A 20,123-nucleotide genomic window follows, 5' to 3' on the forward strand; every position below is an offset into this window, starting at 1 on the left:
CGCACCGAGAGTTCATCCAGCTAGATCTCGTCATCGTCCCCAAATAGGCTATCCCGTGACCCTAAGATCTCACTCATTTCTCAACAAAATGACCTTGGGTTTGATTTTATGGACTCGTCTAAGTGTGACGAACACATCCATATGGCAAACATGCCATTAAACTAACCATAATCAAATGGAGAATCAAAATAGGCTCGAGAAGAGGGGAAGTTCCATACCTTTGCTCTGAGAAGAGAAGCTTCAATCAGAGGTGCTCGGCATGTTCATAGAGGTCCAAGGAGGCTATGGATTGAGCCTCTAGTCGTGGTTAAAGGTCTAGACCCGAATTCAATCGAGGCCGAATTTGGGTGTTGGTCTTGAGCTTCTTAGAGGCTCTGTATGAGGGGGATTTGATAGGGCTTTGTCTTAGTTCATTGTGGTGATGATGTGGGTGAGTTTAATTTGGATTTTGTGCACTGTGGAGGTGTGGTGGAGAATTTCTTATCTCCAGTAAGGATTTGAGCTCCAAAATTGAACTCTGGCAAGGGGAATTAGGGCAATAGAGTGGTTGGGATGCACTATGGAGGTCTGAAGGAAGCTCAGGGAGTGATTTCAGAGGGTATCCTTAAGGAATTTTCAACACACCTTCATGGCCATGGAGGTGGAGATTTTATAAAAATGGCTTAGGGTGGCTCTGTGGACCAATGTATGGGTGTAAAGTGTTGCATATGTGGAGGGTAAAGATGCTCTAAACTTCAAATAGGATGAGGCAGCCTATAGGTTTGAATTGGGATTGGATTTTTTGAGGGTGGCTCATGATTTTGGCTCCTTCGGTGACTAGGCGGCCGGCAAGGCTATGGGAGGTGGCCAGAAGGTCAGGTGAGCCAGGGGAATCTTTCACAACAATTTATTGGGGCAGCTGTTTAGTTTTGGCAAAAATCCCTTAAGCTTAAGCAATTTTGGAAATAATTCCCTAGATTTGGGGATCCTTTGGTCCATGGCTCAAATGGGTAGTTTCATGGGGTTTAGCCTAGTTAATAAGGTCCAAAATTTGGTTGTGGTTGCTTTGCCTTGACCAATTTGACTAGATTGGGTCAACTTTTGGTGAAGGGCTCCATGTAGGTCAATTGGGATTAAAGTGGGTTTAGGTTAGGCTAGGCATGACTTTGAGCCCAATTGATTGATCAATATTGTGTAGATGATTGTAATGAAGATTTTTGGCGAAGGATTGAAGTAATTTTGAGTTCAATTGGAAGCTCAATTTGAAGGATTTTGAGATTTTGGTCAATTTGGGCATGTTGGAATAGACTTGGGATTAGGTTGAGCTAGGCTTAGAACCTGGCTCAATTAAATGGTTCAAATGATCAAGGAAGATGTTATGAAGGTTTTTCATGAAGGAATTGAGTGGAAATTTTGGGGCTAAGACAATCAATTTGGTGGAATTTTGAGACATGGCCAATTTAGGGATTTTTGGACTTGGGTTAAAAATAAATGAAATTGAGGCCTCACCAAGGCCACTTGAATGTCAAGTTTGATGTGTAGGAATGTTATGAAGAATTTAGGATTCAAATTGAGGCCAATTGAGTAGGCTATAAGGTTCAATTTGGTGGAACCAAGTCATAGGGCCAAAGTTGGGGGTTTGATTTAGATCAAAATTGGGCTCAAAGCATGGGTCAATTGAGCTTTTATTTGGTTTATATTGGTCATATGAAAGGTGAATTTGAGTTTATAATTGAAATTGGGGGAAATTGGAACCAAATTGATGGACATTTGAGGTGAATTTAGGGAAAATAGGCCTTTAAAGGCAATTTGGGGTTTTTGGTGAAAATGCTCAAATTGGTCAAATTGGGTCATGTGGTAGTTGAGAAAAATTAAATTGGGAATGTTTGGAAGGTTTTGGAAATTTTTGGGATTTTTTTGGAATTTTTGAAGTTTTGGGCTAAGGAGGGGCATTTTGATAATTTGGCAATTTTTGGTGATTTTGGGTAATTTGGATGTTTTGAAAAGGTTTGAAATGATTTTTGATCAAATTTGGGTATTTTGGGTAAATTTGGGAATTTTGGCAAAATTTAGGGTTTCAAGGGTACTTAGGTAATTTGGGGGAGTTTAGGGACAAAAATGCCAAGTTGGGTATTTATTGTAGAATTGGGGAGCTAACCATCATAAATGAGCTATGAACAATGAGCTATGAATTGTAGAATTGGGGAGCTAACCATCATAAATGAGCTATGAACCAATGGAAATCCCATTTGGGTCCTCTATGTACTGGTCTTAGCTAAACCCTAGCCTAGGGCCAGTGGGTTTAGGGGACCATCTACATGAGTCTCCCAAAGGATCAAAGGATCAAAGTCAAGAAATTTTGGATTTGTATTTGTGAGTGACTGTGAGTGAGGCGAGTACCTTAGCTCTAGACCAACACCCAGGGTCAACCCTAAGGTCAAGCAGTCCTGTGGGAACTCTCCTTGGGCTCCCCCATAATGACCCCACCTACTAAGTGCTAGAGGTTAAGACCACTATGTGGAACTTCAAGTTGAGGAAAGAGGAGTTTGGAATTTCTAATGGTGAGGGTTCCTTTTCTATTTTTCTAGGAATAGTCAACAAGAAAGTCCTATGGCTAGATCTAGGCTACTAAAGAGGAAAAACTAAACCTCAACCAAAAGTGAGGTCAACATGCCTCAAATGCAACTTCTTTTCTCATCTCCTTTATCCTTAAACAATCTTTCTTCCAATGTTCAACCTCTAAATAGAAAGCATAATGATTTTTTCTAAGACTGCGCCTACAAGACTATCCCTGCTTTTGAGAAGTGTCGACACTCCCACCTTTATTTGCCAAATTCTTCTTCTTCTTCCCATATCTTCCACGTTGAAGTGTAACTGTCTCAGCTGACTCCATCTTTGCAGACTTTTTTTCCCTTTGATAAACTCATGATTCAGTAGCACAGTAGCCACTTTTCCATAAAAAAACCTCATTCCCATGAAAAAGTGTCATCATGAAGTTTTCGTACTTATCTTGGAGCAAATGCAACTGAAGAAGTGTCTTGTCTTCATCTCCAACTTTTTCATTCAAATTTAACAGATATGATAATAGTTTTATAAGTTATTCACCTGCCATCAATATTAAACCCCATCTCATTTGAAATCTATAGAGTAGATGCTTCATATGAAGATGTTTCTTCATGGTCTTCATGAGATTCTTTTTCTCCAGTATCCTTCATAATTTTTCTATAAAAATCTCTATCATCACCCCATATTTGATCTCTTGAGTCAAGTAATTTCAAATCAAGCCACAAGCACTCCGGTTCATCTTCAACCAATCTCTCTCAGACATCTCCTCAGGGCATTCCTCGCTATTCAGATTTAAAGAACACAATTTATTCATTACCTCTCATCGCCACATACCAATTTTTCATTTGTCATAGAGTTTTTTCACATCAATTTTAACGGGATGCGTGCCAACCTAATGAATCGACTTTTCCACCATCATAGTGAATGTTGAAGAACCTGACACCGAGCTATCATTTATTAATCCCATTGTAGGAATCTCTTTCCCAAAAGAATTCCTCTAGCAGAATTACATATTCCTTGGAATTTTTCCTCCTTTGGAAACCTGAAAAAAAGAAAGAAAGAAAAATAACAAAACAAAAAAGTTCACATGAAAAAAAATATATTTTTTTTAATTTTATTCTAAGAAAATATTTTGTTCTTTTTTTCCATTTTTCTTTCCTTAATATTTGAAAGTTCACTTTCCCTAATTAGTACTTCTCTTTTTTTCTTTATTTGCAAAGTTTCCATTTGTTACCTTCCTAAAAATGACTTTTTTTTAAAAAAGCATTTTTTTTTTCTTTCTCGATGTCAGAACCAATGATAGAAAGAAAAAAATCTCTTTTTTTCTTCTTCTAATTCCACGTGATCCTTTTCCAAACCATTGGATAGCTCGCTCTCCACCATCCTACGCCGAACGTCCTCCTAGAGCACATCCTCGAGCCGTGCATGTCTGCTTGCCAATGGAACCGTCATTGGAGTCAACGACAAAGCATGTCGGATCACCTACTGCAAAATCCTCCGGCAACCACAGCCAGATTTGTTCTTTTTGATGCCAAGCCACGTTCTGATCACGAACTTGAAGCTCAGATGCTAATTGTTAAGTGAAAACAATGCATAAACAACGAGATTTACTTAACAACAATCAAATACAAAGGATTTGTTTATGTCCACTGGGATAGAGATTTCACTAGCACTGGATGGAGTGAGAAAAAATAACTTGAGGTTAAAACTCTTGCACTTGTCACCATATCTCTTCCATGAACCCTAAGTCCCTTTTATAGAGGAGGATTATGATGTATAAGTAAATAAAGCCTAAAGATCATATTATCCCTAATTACAAAAAATACCATAAAGAGAACACTCTTCCTTCTATGTGTGCTTGAGTATGTTTGGTTATCACATTTATGTGAGTTTCTTTAGATTCTTTAGTATGTCAAAATATGAATTGATGAGGATGGGAGGTTTATAAATCTCTCTCCCTTCTATGTGTGTTTAGGAGTATTTGATTTTAACATCTATGCCAGTTTCTCGAAGTACTATGATGAATTATGCTGAAATATGAACCCTTAAAATTTACTTTTATTATTCTGTTTGAATTATTTCTAAAATTTTGAACTTCAGGTCTCTTTAATATTTCTTCTCCAATATACCTACAACTGCTTATCCTAAAAACGGTTTGAGAGCCGCCTGCTGCTTATTGAAACAGGTGTAGGTGCTCAAATTTATGGATGTTAATAAAGTCTTAAAGAAGAGGTGTGCAGCGGTGCCTTGCATGCGGTAAATTTCTACAAAGACGTGCTCCTCTCACTGAAGCCCTCCTTCTCCGCTCCGAGGACTTAGCTCGGCGGATATCGCACTGCAAGAGCCCGATTCCGACCGAAACAACGATAGGGTTCTTAGGAGGGTTATGGCTTGGCAGCGCCTCCTCACACAGGTGCGATCTTTTTTTCTTCAATTTCTGCATAACCTTTTTGAATTTTTTTTTAATTTCCATATTGGTTATACCCAAATTATTTTTCGCGGTTCTGGGTAACGGGTCTTTTTAGCTATGTATTGCTTTTCATTCATTTTTTTCTGTGGGAGTTGTTCCTGAAATTCGGCGGTTTGGGTTTTATGCGGACCTGCCGCAGTTTCAACGCCTCTCTCATAATTGTTTATTACCTTTCTCATTCCAGTGTACACGGTTGTTGGCTGGTGAAAGATGATGTTTTCTTTTCCTCTGTTGAGTCGTGAAGCTTCGGAAAATGAATCAGCTTGATATTTAGCAACCCTTACCTGAAAATTTCATGAATTTCTTCCTGTAATCTGTATCATGACTTCCTATCTTGTTAGTTTTCGAAGGGTAGAAATGCAAAATTGGGACAATCTTCTGTGGAATTTTAGATGGTTGGGCATAAGAACCTTGTTTGTTCCTGATTGCAGAAGTAATCCAGAGAGGTATAGTGTGCTACCATTAAGTATTGGATCCTTCCATGGCATTACACAGCACCAGTTTGCTCCTCTGCTGACATGAAAAGATTTGTTCTGCTTTTCATATAATTACTACTATGCTATATTGTATAATTTGATGAACATTAACGACAAGAGCAAGCAATTCTTTTGAATATATACTGTTTAGCGATAATTTCTTAAGTTTATTGGTGACATGCTGTTTTTGAAAACTAAAATTGAGTTTTCACATTTCTTGAAGCTGTTGTCAATCTGAAATTTTTGGAGGGGTGGATCTGTTCAACCTTACCACTCCATTTGGAAGCTTCTATTTACATTACCTAAAATTATACCCTGCACATTGTAATAGAGGCAACCTAACCACTACTCCGTACTTGCTTTCAATTGTTTTAGAAAACTATATTTGCATTTAAAAATGGGAGTTGATGAAATTTAATGACTCTGGATAGCCCTAACATTAGCTTTAAACACTTTGAGGACCTTAGGCTTAAATTTTATTGCTATCATGCCAGTAAACTTGTATTTAAGGTCTAACGGGAAAGTAAGTGTGGGTTCTAAAAGTCTCATGCGCTCTAGGTGTTCTTTGTTCTTTGAAGTTTTAAGTTTGGCGGATTTCAAAATCATATTGTTTGATGTTTCTTAGAGATTTCCCTATGTTATTGACTAGGATTTATTATATTTGGGCTATTGAAGTTTCCTGCGTTTACAGGTTCTAATTATTAGTTATATTTTTGTCCATATAGAGTACACTCTCAATTAAAGATCAATAGTTGCCTTGGGTTAAAATTCATCATAACAATTGAATTTGATGAGATAGATTGCTAACCAAATCAAAATCAATTTTTTGTATTCCCGAGTTGACCATGTAGACATTTTCCGCAAAAGCTAAAGAGCTTAGCCGTATGACTTCTAGGGAGTTTAGGTGATAGTTCTGGGTTGCTTACTTTTAAAAATCCTATGCAAATCAAGGTGAAAGCTTGCAGAGAACAAGTTCTATTATAATTAGATTTTGGAATTGTCTTACCTTGGATGACACATCGGCACAATATGACTTCTTGTAGTTCTAAGGTACTATGCATTATTGAAGATGAATTAGAGGTTTAATGTGATGAAATTACTGTGCATTAATGAACTGATGAATTTAAGGAGTGGGGCCCGAAAGACAATTGTCATTTTGGATCTTGGTTGTTTTTTCTTGGCATAGCTAGACGTGCTTTAGTTATACTTAAATCCATGCTTTAGTTATCCTTAAGCATCTTTACTAGTGGGCAAACATTTGACCTAATTGGCCCAAGTTATCCTCATTTGACTTCGTTGATTTGTTGAGGCTTTAACTTATTGGAGTGGGGAGGTGTTTTGTGATACATCACAAGATCTTCTTTCTTTGTTTCCACTTGGGGCATCGGCATTGATCCGCTTGCATCATAATAGCTAGTTTAGGCCGATTGACGCCATGGCTATTTTTTTACTTAAGAAATTTTGTCGACAAATAATAGAAAAGATTGCTTTATAGAAGTACTTAAAATAATTGATTTTTTAACTAAGAAAGCGACATGCTCTTCTAATCATGTTGGTAAGGAGAGAAATGGTGCATAACAAATATTTAAGATGCCTTATTTTAATTTTGGCATGCAAACCATTAAGGAATTGAGTCAAATCAACAAAGTGTGCTTCTGACATAGAAGAAAATTGTACCTCGCCTCCAGCCATTATACTTCTTATTATTTATGACTTTATACTTAATTTTTTTTACGACTTAGCTACCAAATTGAGAAATGCTGTGATTCTATTCTGCTTTTACTTTTTAGCAGGTTGCTAAGAAGCAATTCAGCCATCAACTTTTTACTGAGTTAGGTGGCCAACCATTGCTTTTTTTCCACAAGGGTCATGTGGGTATGTTCAAGCTATCATTATTCAGTATTATTGTATTATGAAGGCATTGTTATACTTATTTGATTAATATTCATGCAGTTTCATGTTTTAAATTAACCAAGAAGCTATTCTTATCAACCATATCATCACTTTAGCATAATTATGATTCTTCATATGGAAATTCTTGCTGGCATATATTTGTTAGTTTAGACAATGAATATTTGATGAAATCATCACTTGGTAAGTTTAGATTAATTTATCACTTGATTAGAAGCTTATGTTATAGCTGAATGATTATAATTAAAATGAGCACAAATTATATACCCCAAGATTCTAGCATTTGATGACTTTTGGACTTAATTGATGCTGACACGAGTGGATGTTATTTTTAGGAGACTATGTAGCATGCCCCTCCTACAAGATTAAAAATATAACATTATCTAGATAGATTATGACACAATGGAGACATGCAAAAGTTCTCTTGGAGTCGCTTGGGTCGTGACTAAATTGATTGTATTGAGGATTGCTCGTTGAATCATCAAGCTGGGTGTACCAAGTCATTGGGCATTACTTATTAAGTCTCCTTACTAGAACTTTATCCTTCAAATTGGGTAGAATTGCTTAATATTCACTAAATCTTTCTCCTTGTAGTTCTCCCCATCATAGAATACAAGGAAACGACCGGACCAATGGTATTGTTGATAGTTATATTTTTAGGTAAACATGATCTCTTGTGTAATTTCATTTTTGCATCCTACTTTTTGTAGACTTGTGTTTCCATATCATGTTGCTATGTTTCCTATTGCATATGCACTTAGTAGAAATCTGCATGCAAAACATGAATGTTAAAATTCTCATCATCTTGTTCTTAAAATCATAATTTATGATAAGTGAGAGTTTAACAAACGAGAATTAATTTTTCGTAGGAGAATGGAAAGTAGTCCACATATAAAGTTGTTTGTGTCCTGGTTTTGGATGGTCTCTTGTAAACACTTATAAAAATTTGACTTGATTTAACATTAGGGAAAAACTTCTTACTTCAATTGACTCTCTTTGGGTTAGGTAGAAATGGTAATGTGTCAATTTCAAGCATGTCAACCCCATCTCAAACTCAAAATATTTAAAATTAGATCAACTTGAACTTGATTAAGTATTCCAAATGGGTCTATTTTGATTCAATTCAAAAGTAATCCAGACATGATAAGTTTCATTATAAATTTATTGATTTAATTTTAATGTATGATTGGTATTTAAACTAAAGAAAATTGGAAACATATATTTAATATACAAAAATATCATTATTTCATCAATCTAAACTTTTTGTTTGCTTTGTAATCTAATATGCATCATATCATAATATACTAATAGAGAATATAATCAGATAAAAGGCGCACCTTAAGTAGCAGTCTTGTGATTGACCATAGAGTTAGTGAAACTACAAATCGGATAATGAAACCACAGATCATGAGCTTAGACAACAAAGATGAAAAAAAGAATACAAAAGATGCAAACTGAACAATGAAGAAAAACCCAACAAGCTCAAACCTACAAAGTTGCCAATCAACGAGCTCAATTTATGTATAGCAAAATGGTGACCTGTGAACGAGCCGAGCTTGAGTGAGTGAGCTCAGGCTGGGCTCTTGTTCGGCTCGTTCGAAATCGGCTCGTGTTCGATATATGCTCTTGTTCGAAATAGTTCGTGAACAGTGTGTTCGTGTTCGACTCGAAAATTTTATTCATGTTCGTGTTCGACTCGAAATTGGCTCGTTAGACTATAAAATTATTGTAATAATTTATTTTTTTAAATAAAATTAAAATAATAAATTTTCTAAAAAACTGTTTGTATTAATAATTTAATTCCAAACAAATTTCAAGTATATATTTCATGAAACATAGATTACCTAAAAATTTTCTAGAATAAATTTCATACAACATTTTACAGAAAAAGAATATTAATATTTTTTTACAAAATTTTACAAAATACGAACTTCATTACAAATTTTAAAATTTACAAATTAAACAAGAATACAAAAGAATACAAATAAAATCTCAAATAAAAAACAAAAAAAAAATTATACAAAAAGAATTACATTTATTTTTTAATATATATACACTTATGACCTGCATCAACTCAAAAAAATTAAAAAAATATATTAAACTTTTTTATATACATCTTCTCTTTATATACACCTTTACTGGTGAGTTAGGCGACAGTAGCGTGTTTGCTGATGGCAATGGAAGACTTTCAACACCGAGAACATGAATAGACTCTATTGAAGTTCTTGAAAGAGGTAAATTTAGCTCCTCTGCTTCCAAACCTCTCAACTTTCCATCCTTCAAAGATTTTGATGCATGCTTACTGCTCCCACTGTTTCCATTTTTTTTTTGTTGTTTCCAACTGAATGGCTAACTTAGTAGTAGTGGATGTAAGATCTGTCACATACATCAAAACAGTGTATAAAAAATGCTTTTAGTTAATTTCATAAAATATAACATAAAGTTTACTATTAAAAATTATGGTTCGCTAGTTTTTTATAAAATCTATAACAATCTGATACTATTGGCTAAATTTTGCATATTTGGTTCTTTGCGCCCAGATGGATTAAACAGATAACATGCACGTTTAAATTTCCACTAATTGTAAAATGGTAATTGTAAGTTTATTAATTATTTTAAAAGTTGTGTGAATTATTTTAAGGCATTAGTGATGCTCATATTCAATTAACGCATTAAAACTAAAAATAATTCAACAATATAAATAATTATTTTTTAGAAAGCTACGCTGGGAATGTGAGAATTATAAATATATATTTTTCACAAAAAAATCAGACAACTTCCTAACACAGATTTCTAAAAATAGGAAGAAAACAGTTCCCAAATCAAGCTTGAAACACAAAACAATTAGAAAGCTTATCCCAAACAGAACTTAAATGTACCTCAATCCATAGTGCCAGCTTGGGCCTCCCCTTGGTAATGTCATAGTTCCTTAAATCGACAAACAAAGCTGAATCCTCTCAATAAACGGAGCATATTCTGTATCCATTTAAAATATATCACATTATTCAACAATGAGACAAACGACACTAAATCAAAGAAAAATAATTCTGAAATTCACTTACTTAAATTTTCAACTCTTACCAGACTGAATTGTCCGAGGAAAAAAAGCCCATCATCAAACTTTGAAAGTTATTCTTCTATCTTGTTTAAAGTAGTAATTGCAGTGTTCATGAACTAAGAGATGTATCAGGGCTTCAACAGATGAAAAAAGTTCTTATAAACCAGAACAAAAATCAGGGTTGGTAACTCACCAACTTCTTGACTGACATCACCCTTGGAAGGCAAGTCTCGATATGAAACACCATTGAAGGAGCCAGTGAAATCCAGCAGTTCCTCTGCAAACCTTTTTTTATCTGTATCCTACAATAATTTTCCACAAAGCATATCAATACCTCAAGGAGCTAAAACTAGTGTTAATCTAGCTAAGGAAAGTTATTCAACTGCTCTTACATCAAGAAGCAAAGAAGGGCCCTCAAAGTTGTCCTCGATGTACTTGAGCAAATCCTAGCTCTCCCTTTTAACCGCATTGTTATGCTCCAAAGAAAGAACCTAATCATCAATACACCCAATTAGCACCAGTTCAATGAAGCGGGTAAAGCAAGCCATGACTAAAAGGACCACAGAAAGGTAAAACCTTTCTTTATTGTAGCATGTTGCATCGACTAATAGCCAAAAATTGCAACATCTGTAGAAAGAGAGAGACTAATATATTATAGGCTCCATGGAGATGCTAACAGACACAAATATTATGAAATGCTTATACTAATCACATGAACAACTTATTTTCTTTAAATATAAGATAGTAAATATGAGCATTTGAACTCAAACAATATGACCATAATTCAAAAAAGTTAAAATAAGTCATGAAAAATAGTGTTACATCAAATTAGTGAGCTGTTGTTATTTATCTATCACAAATAAAGAACTAGTATGAGCAAAATAAAAGCACAAACCAACTAATAATAAGATATGTGGCATAAATTAGGTTAAGGAAAAAATATTCGCCAAATTATAAAACCATGCTTTATGACGACACAAGGAGACTATTTTCCTTATAACTAGACAATCACATTTGTACTGCACTCAAATGAAGCACACATCTAACTTAAAGTTATAAGTTGAGCACAGAGCAACATATTATTTTTTTAGGATCATAAAACCATACATTAGGATTTGGCGAAATGAGAATAATACAATTCCACCCAAAGCAAAAGAAAATGAATATACCAAATACAAAACGTGTACCCGAACATGTACAAGTATATGAATATACCAAATACATAACGTATACCCACCATGGCCACCATAACGTATACCCGTCACTCATCCACATACAATTCCACCCAAAGCAAAAGAAAATGAATATACCAAGTACAAAACGTTTACCCGAACATGTACAAGAATATCAAACCCAACTCCCAAAAATAACTAAAGAGCCACTGTAGAGTAAGAGGTGAGATCCAAATAGACCAGATAGCAACAGGTGTAAGAAACCAAAGGCAAGATCTCTCTTTAGCCATTAAACCATGTTGCAACCAGAAGAGCTTGCAAGAAACCAGAGCATAGATGCTGAAAAGTAAACAGTAATAGTCCGAGCCAGGTGAAAAATATGCATACTCACTAAAATGAACTTCCTTGCAATGAAACAGATGAGTGCACCGAAGTGGAGTATCCCAATTGTAAAACACATGCCATAACCTTCTAGGCGTAGGGAAGCAATTGATACGATCAACAATCCTCTAAAGTGGGACAGTAATCGAACCAACTAGCAAATCATAGGTGATAGAAACACCCAGCAGCAGTGGGAAGTATGAGACATAGGTGAAAGAACAACTCAACAGAGAGAGCATCGAGCAGTAAAGAGATAGGTAGCTGGGAGATAAAGCATCAAACAAAAAAGCAATAACCCAACCAATCCAACAATCATATAGAGCACCCATATCCTGAAGAAATAAACCTTGCAGGTAGCAGATGAAACAGGCCCATTTATCGTGCAGAAAGAACCACACAAGTAACAGAATAGTGAGACAGGTAGTGAAAGGAATTGCAACCATAATCAGAAAGCAAATATGAATATAACTACCTAACAGAAAAGGTAAACAAGTGTGAGGTATGCCATAATGCCCAAAAGCTGCCAAACACAAACTGCCAAAAAAATGTTTCTCCAATCATTTATTTTAGATTTAATTTTGTCCACTACCTCATCCATTTGAATTTGCTTCCTCCTCCCTCTAAGAATGTTTACACCAAGAAATTTAATGGAAAGTTTTGTAAGTTTACATCCAGTGAAATTGGAAGCACAACTTTCAACATTTTGATGAATATTTTTCCCAAAATATATAAAATATTTAACCAAATTAAAGAGTAAGTCAGATATTCTCTGAAAATAAGTCAATATATGCATAATAGATTTTATAGCAGACTTACTGATATTAGAGAACAAAATAATATCATCAGTATATGCAAAATTGCTAATCAGGATTTTAGATTTTTGAGAATATTGGATGTGGGATGTTATATATGCAAATTATCAAAAAGCCTGGAGAGATAATCAAAAGCAATTGTGAAAATAGTTGGAGAAAGAGGATCTCCCTGTTTAATGTCTCTGCATGCAGAGAAGAAGCCATGAGCTTTACCATTAACAAACACACTGTAATGATTATTTACTAACCATCATTTAATAAGTAAGCAGAAATCTTGATGAAACCCTTTAGCCTGCAGAACATTAAGAATGAAATTTCAGCTAATAGTATCAAAAGCCTTTTTGATATCAAGTTTAAAAACCATGTTACCTCCCCTGCATTTTTTATCCAAGTATTCAATCATTTCCTGTGCCAATAGGTTGTTATCAGTAGTCTCTCTGTCTTTAATAAAAGCATATTGCTGTGTAAAAATAATTTTAGAGAGATTCGGTTGCAGCCTATTCACAATCAACTTACTCAACACTTTAGATGTAACAGTGGTAAGAGAGATAGGGCGAAAATTATCCCAAGATATCTTGTCATTACCTTTGGGGATGAACACAATCAAGGCAGAGTTGAAATACTTACCTGGATTTTCCCCAAGAAAAAAACTTTGAATAACACAGATAACCTCCTTCTTGATGATGTCCCAACAGTGAACATAGAAATATGAGAAAACATCAAGATTCATAATGGGCGGATCACTCTATTTACTTTCGCTTCAGTTTTTATGATTGGTGTATCCATTCGGTTGGCTGGGGGATGATATGGTTACCACATCAAATTAGTAAAAAAAAATATAATTGAACAATACCCCTTTTATGTTTCTTAAACAAAATATATAGATGATGTATTTTTTGGGAATGGAGGTCACCCAATTGAGTTTGTGTTGTTATTTCCTTGAGGTAGTATACGTAGTATATTAAACACGATATGCATATTAAATTGCAGAGTAATTGAGACTCTAATGGAGTTTGATGTTAAACTTCTTTCAAATTAATGAAAACCTTTATTCAATCCTGGTAGATGTCGAAAACTTTGGAAACTAAACTATATCATAATTACTTATCTGTATATTTCATTGTTCTGTAAATACAGTTAGTAAATATTTACAGTCTTTTATGTGTTAGTCATCAAGATTTTGTCATTCATATGCTCAAATAGATCAAAGGGGGCACCTGCCAATGCTTGTTATATGAAGATAGTGGAAAAATTATGTTGATTGTTGACTCTATTGCTAATTGGGCAGCACTTCCTTCTGATATGGGGTCTACAATAGGATATTGTGTTCTTATTGGAGCAACATGGTGACTTGTATGAGTAAGAAATATTTTGTTGTAGTTGGATCCGCTAGTGAGGTTGAGAGCACTTGAGATACAAGTTAAAATGTGAAGAGTTGAATAAATGAAGTTGATTTGTGATAGTAAAGAAGTATTGCATTTTGCCTCTAACCAAGTTTTATATGAGAGCACTTGAGATACAAGTTGTTATTTTATAAAAGAAAAAGTTATTTCGAGATATTTTTTTTTTAATTCTAATAACTAGCCAGTAGATATATTCAATAAATCAGAGAGGTCCTCAAATAAGCTACACTTGTAACAAACCAGGGGCATAAGTTCTATATATCATAACCCAACTTGATGAAACCCATCATATCGAAGCAGATCGTCTTATGTCGAGGCCACGATAGTTAAATATTTAACCAATTTTTGTTTGGAAGGAATTTTATTTATTTATTTATTTTTAATTTACACAAATATTGAGTTATTAATATCATCAAAATATCGTAAGATATAAATACTCAAAATTCTTTGAGATTATATCATAATTATACGACAAAAGAAAGTACACAACAAGCATGAAAATCTCTCTCAATTAACAAAGAATGTTTCTCACAATGACTCTAAAAAATATAAATCAAGGCAGTAACATACCTAATATCGAATTCTCAATAGTAATCAATAATCTCTATTTAATCTCAGTTTTACCCTTTCCTGAAATAATATGTGAATAAATTAATGGAGAGCTCATTAGATTACTCAAAATCTATTGTAGTTTTTAATACACAAAAGAGAAAATAACATGTATTTATTTTAGCTGAACTAAAAGAACATGACAGAACATCGTGTGGTGTATCTATCAAGTACGGTGCAAATATAAATAATAATCACAATAAGCATATGTTGAGTAACTGCATGAACAATATGATATCAGAAATAAAGTAAAATAAAATGAAATAATAATTTATTTTTTTTTGAAATATTTTATAATTTTTTTCACATTTTGTACTGCCAATTTCACTTATATCTCTATTTGTTCATATTTCTAATTTGCTTTTTATATCTTTATTTTCATTTATGCTTTCACTTGTTTATACATTTTCAAACGTATCAAACACATAAGTATTTATATTGGTTCGCAATTATTTATATAACTCCACTTGAATGCACTAACATACAACTACCTAGTCACTCAATCACCTACACTTTAATATATGCACATAAAGTTTTTCCCCCTATTTCTCATTCTTACAAGTATATTTTTTATGCGGAAGTTTAAAAATATCAACAACTTTAATATATGCAAATACCACTAGACATGCTACTGAAATCTATAAAATTTGGTATGCACAACTGATGGTGAAATTTGCAGGAGAGATTAATCTTTACATAACGACAATTAAAATTTACAAAATTATTTATATGTGATATCAAGAATAATATTTTGAAGTATTTCTCATTGCATAACAAATTTTATCTGGTTTAGTATACTTGTTAAAATACACAATATTGTAAACCACAAAATATTCGATAAAAATTTAATTTTTCAGTTTATTCTATGACAAATAAATTACGAGTTGTAAAGTTTATAAAACTTTGTATATTTGAGTTTATTCAAAATTTTACCAAATAAAAAATCCAAGTTTAAAAAAAATTGATGAAATTGAATCTGAAATATGAATAGTATAGTTTATCTAAAACCGGACAATTTTCCCAATTGGTTTGACAAAAGAAATCGGTTTATTGCCTCCGAAATCAGCTCTCCCTTGAATATTTCTCTCCCTATCTCTAACTAGAATGGTTTACGATTTGAGAGAATAAAAAGCTTGGAAAATGAGTTTTTGAAGTGGGAATTGATATTTATACATATATATATATTTTTTATTAATTAAGGACGTAAAAATAATTAATTGAACTGTTATATTTATAACTGTGAATTTTACATAACTCTTTTTATTTCTTAAAATTAAAGTCTTTAAAAATTATGAAAAGATAATCAATAAATAATATCATACTAGAATATACTGGTTAAAATGGTTCGTAAAACGAACTCCAAATGATTCCAGAAAACTCGCTTTTAAAAGATGTACCAAATCCTTACGAAAAATAAATCCAACAAGAAACCTTATGTTTTACTATTTATAATGCTCATAAAAATATGTTCAAAATAGAATCCAAAGTACTTTACAATTTGGTGAAGATGATTTACAGGCGATTTATGAATAGAATATAAAACAAAACTAGACAAATTGTGTTAATATAAGAAGATCAATTCCAATGAGTAAAAAGTTCGTCAAAATCAAAATTTTAAAAATCAGTAAGTAAATCAGACATAAAATCAACTCTAACTTTTAAAAATCAGTAAATAAATCAGACAAAATCAACTCTAACAACTCAGATAATAGTAAACAAGAATTAAACATGTTTAACTTATCTGATCCCAAAATCAGGTCACAACGCGCCTTAATGCTGTAGGAGTAAATGACTCTAGTTTGAGGGAGAAAGTTATTTATAAAAGTAACTGTAATTTTATTTAATATAGTTGCAATTGTATTTGATATTTTCAATTGCATTGGGTGAAAGGAAAAGTTATTTTCTGTATATCTTTCTTCCTAATGTTGTATGTTAATACAATAGTTTTCTTCTGTATATTTTTTGAGTAAGGATACTGATCTTTTTGCTATAATCTTTTCCTGCCACATGTATTTTGGAGGAAATTCAGTAATCATCATATATTGCATTGTCTGAAATATTGGTAAAACTATCTATTTCATCTTTTTTCAACAAAAATCTATCCGCCTAAATATCTTAAGGCAATTGAGTTTGGTGCCAATCTTATATATGTTTAATTTCTTAAAGATTCGGGCTTGTAGTCTGTTTTGCTTAATATGCAAAGTTTAATTGTCAAACAAACTTTTGATTGATGAGCTAAGTTATTTCAATACTTTTTATTTTTGCTTAATTTCAATTAACTTATAATGATATTAAAACAATGTTAAACCATGAATGAAACTAGAAGCAAAGTTGTTTGTGCCATCACAAACACGAGTTTAAAAAATGCTAAACATGGCCATGATGATAATTAAAAACTTTAATTTATCAGATTCATGGTCCGCCCATCTACACAATTACAGAGCATCACATGTACCTTCTTGGTAAGAGTGTTTTCTTTGCGGCCATTATAAATTGAGTTTCAATCAAAAGACATGGCTTTTGAAGTTATCACATCTTGTATGGGTAGATATATGTGGAAGAGGTTTAGATTTTGTTATTTGTATAAATTTGATGCAGTTTGATCTTTATTGTTGGGTTTATTTTTATATTGGGCTTCAATTATGTGTCAATTAAGCATTGAATAATAATAATAATAATAATAATAACAACGTACTATTATGTTTATTTCTTTCTCTGAAAGTTTAGGAATATATACGAAGCCATAATCTATGTAAGGGGCTCTAGCCTTGTATCAGAGGTACATGATTGATTGGTGTAGTGAAATATACAGTTAACTTTGAGATCTTTGCCTCTTTCTCATGTGTCTTCTCTCTCTTCCTCTTCTTCTAGTACTTTGTCAAGTGATATCAAAGTTAATATGCCTTTCTACATTGACATTCGCCATTGCTTCCACAAATGTTTAAGCCATGTTCTCAGAACCACCTGCAGATTGTGTTGCAGCCCCCTCCAAACATTGTACCGCTCGCTATTCACAACCTCATCACACCTTTTGCTGCCTAGAAGCTGATATATGAACCGTAGGCTTTTCTCTTACTCGTCTTTGCTTTGTGCAATGGCTTCCGTATTGCACTTTTCAAAATTACATGCCAAGCCTGCACTCAGTCACACGTAATTTTCTTCTCGCTATGTGTGCGAGGCTTTTATCCCACTTCCACTAATGTTAGCGATCAAACCCTCTTATTCTGCTCCTTGATCTTTTCCCACCACATCAAAGTCTACGATTGCACACAGAGTGACCTGTTGTTGCTACTTACTAGCCCTCTCCATCAAAGCATTGTTTAAAATGAAAGAGTGAACCATTGTAGCAAACTTTGCCAATGATTTCTATTCTTTTCCGGCTCCATCGCTTTTTGCCTGGATGCTTACTTGCCTACAACTCCCATGAGCTTCTCTATGTGCTTGGTCTCATTAGCACTCATCAAGCTCACCATTGTCAGGCAATGCCATTTGCAGGAAATCTCACCTTTGATGCACCTGGGTGTTGTGTGCATTGCATATGCTCTTTTTTATCATATTTTCTTTTTCTTTGCCCAAATTTACTTTGCTCATAACCCAACTCCATTCTTGCTTCTTGTTCTCTTTCATGACCGAGTCAAGCCCAGATTGTAGCCTACATGAGATTCTTTTGTTTGCTCACCCTGCGGCGTCTTCTAAACTCATCTATTCTAGGCGTGAATCATCTTCTTCGTATCCCAGTTATTCCATGGAACATTTTTTTTTAACAGAATCATAAGCCATACACTTTTTGTGATATTGATGATCCTTATTCTTTCGTAGATTGGGAAGGCAAATTATATAGATCATGTTATGATCATTATTGATTATATCATGATGATCATGTATATTCTCATTTTCAATATCGTGTTCTTAATAGCTGAGATCATGACAATCATTTATATTCTTATCTATAATATTTTGATTATGATGAAAGTTTAAAATTACACAATTGAATACTGTGGTATTTTTTGTTCATGTTACGAGACATAAGTCTCAAATTTAAATAAATGTATAATTTAATAAAATATTATATAAACTATAAAGTGTGAAGTAAAAAATAACATATTAATATTCTAACTTATTAACATATTAAAAAATAATATAATAACTTTCTAAATAAAAATAATAAATCACGTAAAATTGGAAGTAATACGTTAATATCTTAACATCAAATTATGAAATAATATGAGTTATACAATTATTAAACTATTAAAGTAAGTTAATATATTAAAATAAAACACTAAAACATTAAAATATAACTTCAAAATAAGTCCAATATAAGTATTTCTCTCGTACTGCCCTCACTTAGGATCTATTTGGGGCAGCTTGTGTGTTTCAGGATAAGCAGCTTATCCTGAAACGTGGCCTGCGGGTCGATCGCGGGGGTCGAGCCGCAGCCTGAGTTTAGTGTAAAAAACCCAAACGCGGCAGACATCGTTTTCAAAAACGCGCAAAATAAATGGTTAGACGACGTTTTCAAAACTGCCGCCACAAGTATAAGCTACTCCAAACGGGCTCTTAAACAAAAATATAACAAGTTTTCAATATTTGATTTTCTTAATTTAGAAGTCCTATAACTCTTATGAGCATAACTTATCCTTAGTCATATATTTATTCTTCCATTCTTTGTTATTTTTAATCTGAATTATATTTTATTTTTAATGAAAATTTTAATTCGAATGATAATTTTATTGAATACTAGAACTTCAACTACATAATTTTTATGAATGCATTTTCTTAAGTGCTTATTATTTAGTGTGTGATGTGTGAGGGTTAACAGGTGGGCTATTTTTATTTTATTTTTAGTTTTTTTTTTTTAAAATTGGTTATTAATTTTAAAATTTGAGGAGTTTTTTGAGGCATACGAGTCTTAGTTATGCCTCACCCTGAGTCAATGAGGCGGAAGCCTCGTTGCGATATTTTTTTTAAAAGTGTTGAGATGGACCTCAAGGTCTACCTCATATTACACAATTTTAAGTAAGGATCATGATTAATAATATCCTAATGACCAAGCCTACTGTCGTATCTGATATGATACCATCCAAATCCAAGTTATATTGACATTATTCTAAGCCTAGTTAAGTCCTTAGTCAACCTATGCCTGGTGATGAAACATTCAATGATAAATTAAATTGGTGCTTTAAGGATATGGGAAGTCTTTAGTTACTAGTATATCCAGTTAATTCGATCTTAACTCCACCAGCCTCACTATCTCCTTCTACTTGTGTATTTGCACCTGAGTTGTGAT

At 33.3% G+C, this 20,123-nt stretch overlaps 1 protein-coding gene across 1 annotated transcript in view; it reads left to right on the forward strand.

Annotated features, from left to right (window-relative positions):
- The first annotated feature begins 4,704 nt into the window (after positions 1-4,704).
- Positions 4,705-20,123, forward strand: part of LOC110033502 (ATP-dependent zinc metalloprotease FTSH 5, mitochondrial-like) — a 28,406-nt gene continuing 12,987 nt past the window's right edge. Inside the window, 2 exon segments of the mRNA XM_020737502.1 lie at positions 4,705-4,957; positions 7,281-7,365. Of these exon segments, the coding sequence (XP_020593161.1) occupies positions 4,931-4,957; positions 7,281-7,365 (112 nt within the window). The 5' untranslated portion in view covers positions 4,705-4,930.

The sequence above is a fragment of the Phalaenopsis equestris genome, unplaced genomic scaffold (genome assembly GCF_001263595.1).
Source record: "Phalaenopsis equestris unplaced genomic scaffold, ASM126359v1 Scaffold001200, whole genome shotgun sequence".
In the NCBI taxonomy this organism is placed as follows: domain Eukaryota; kingdom Viridiplantae; phylum Streptophyta; class Magnoliopsida; order Asparagales; family Orchidaceae; genus Phalaenopsis; species Phalaenopsis equestris.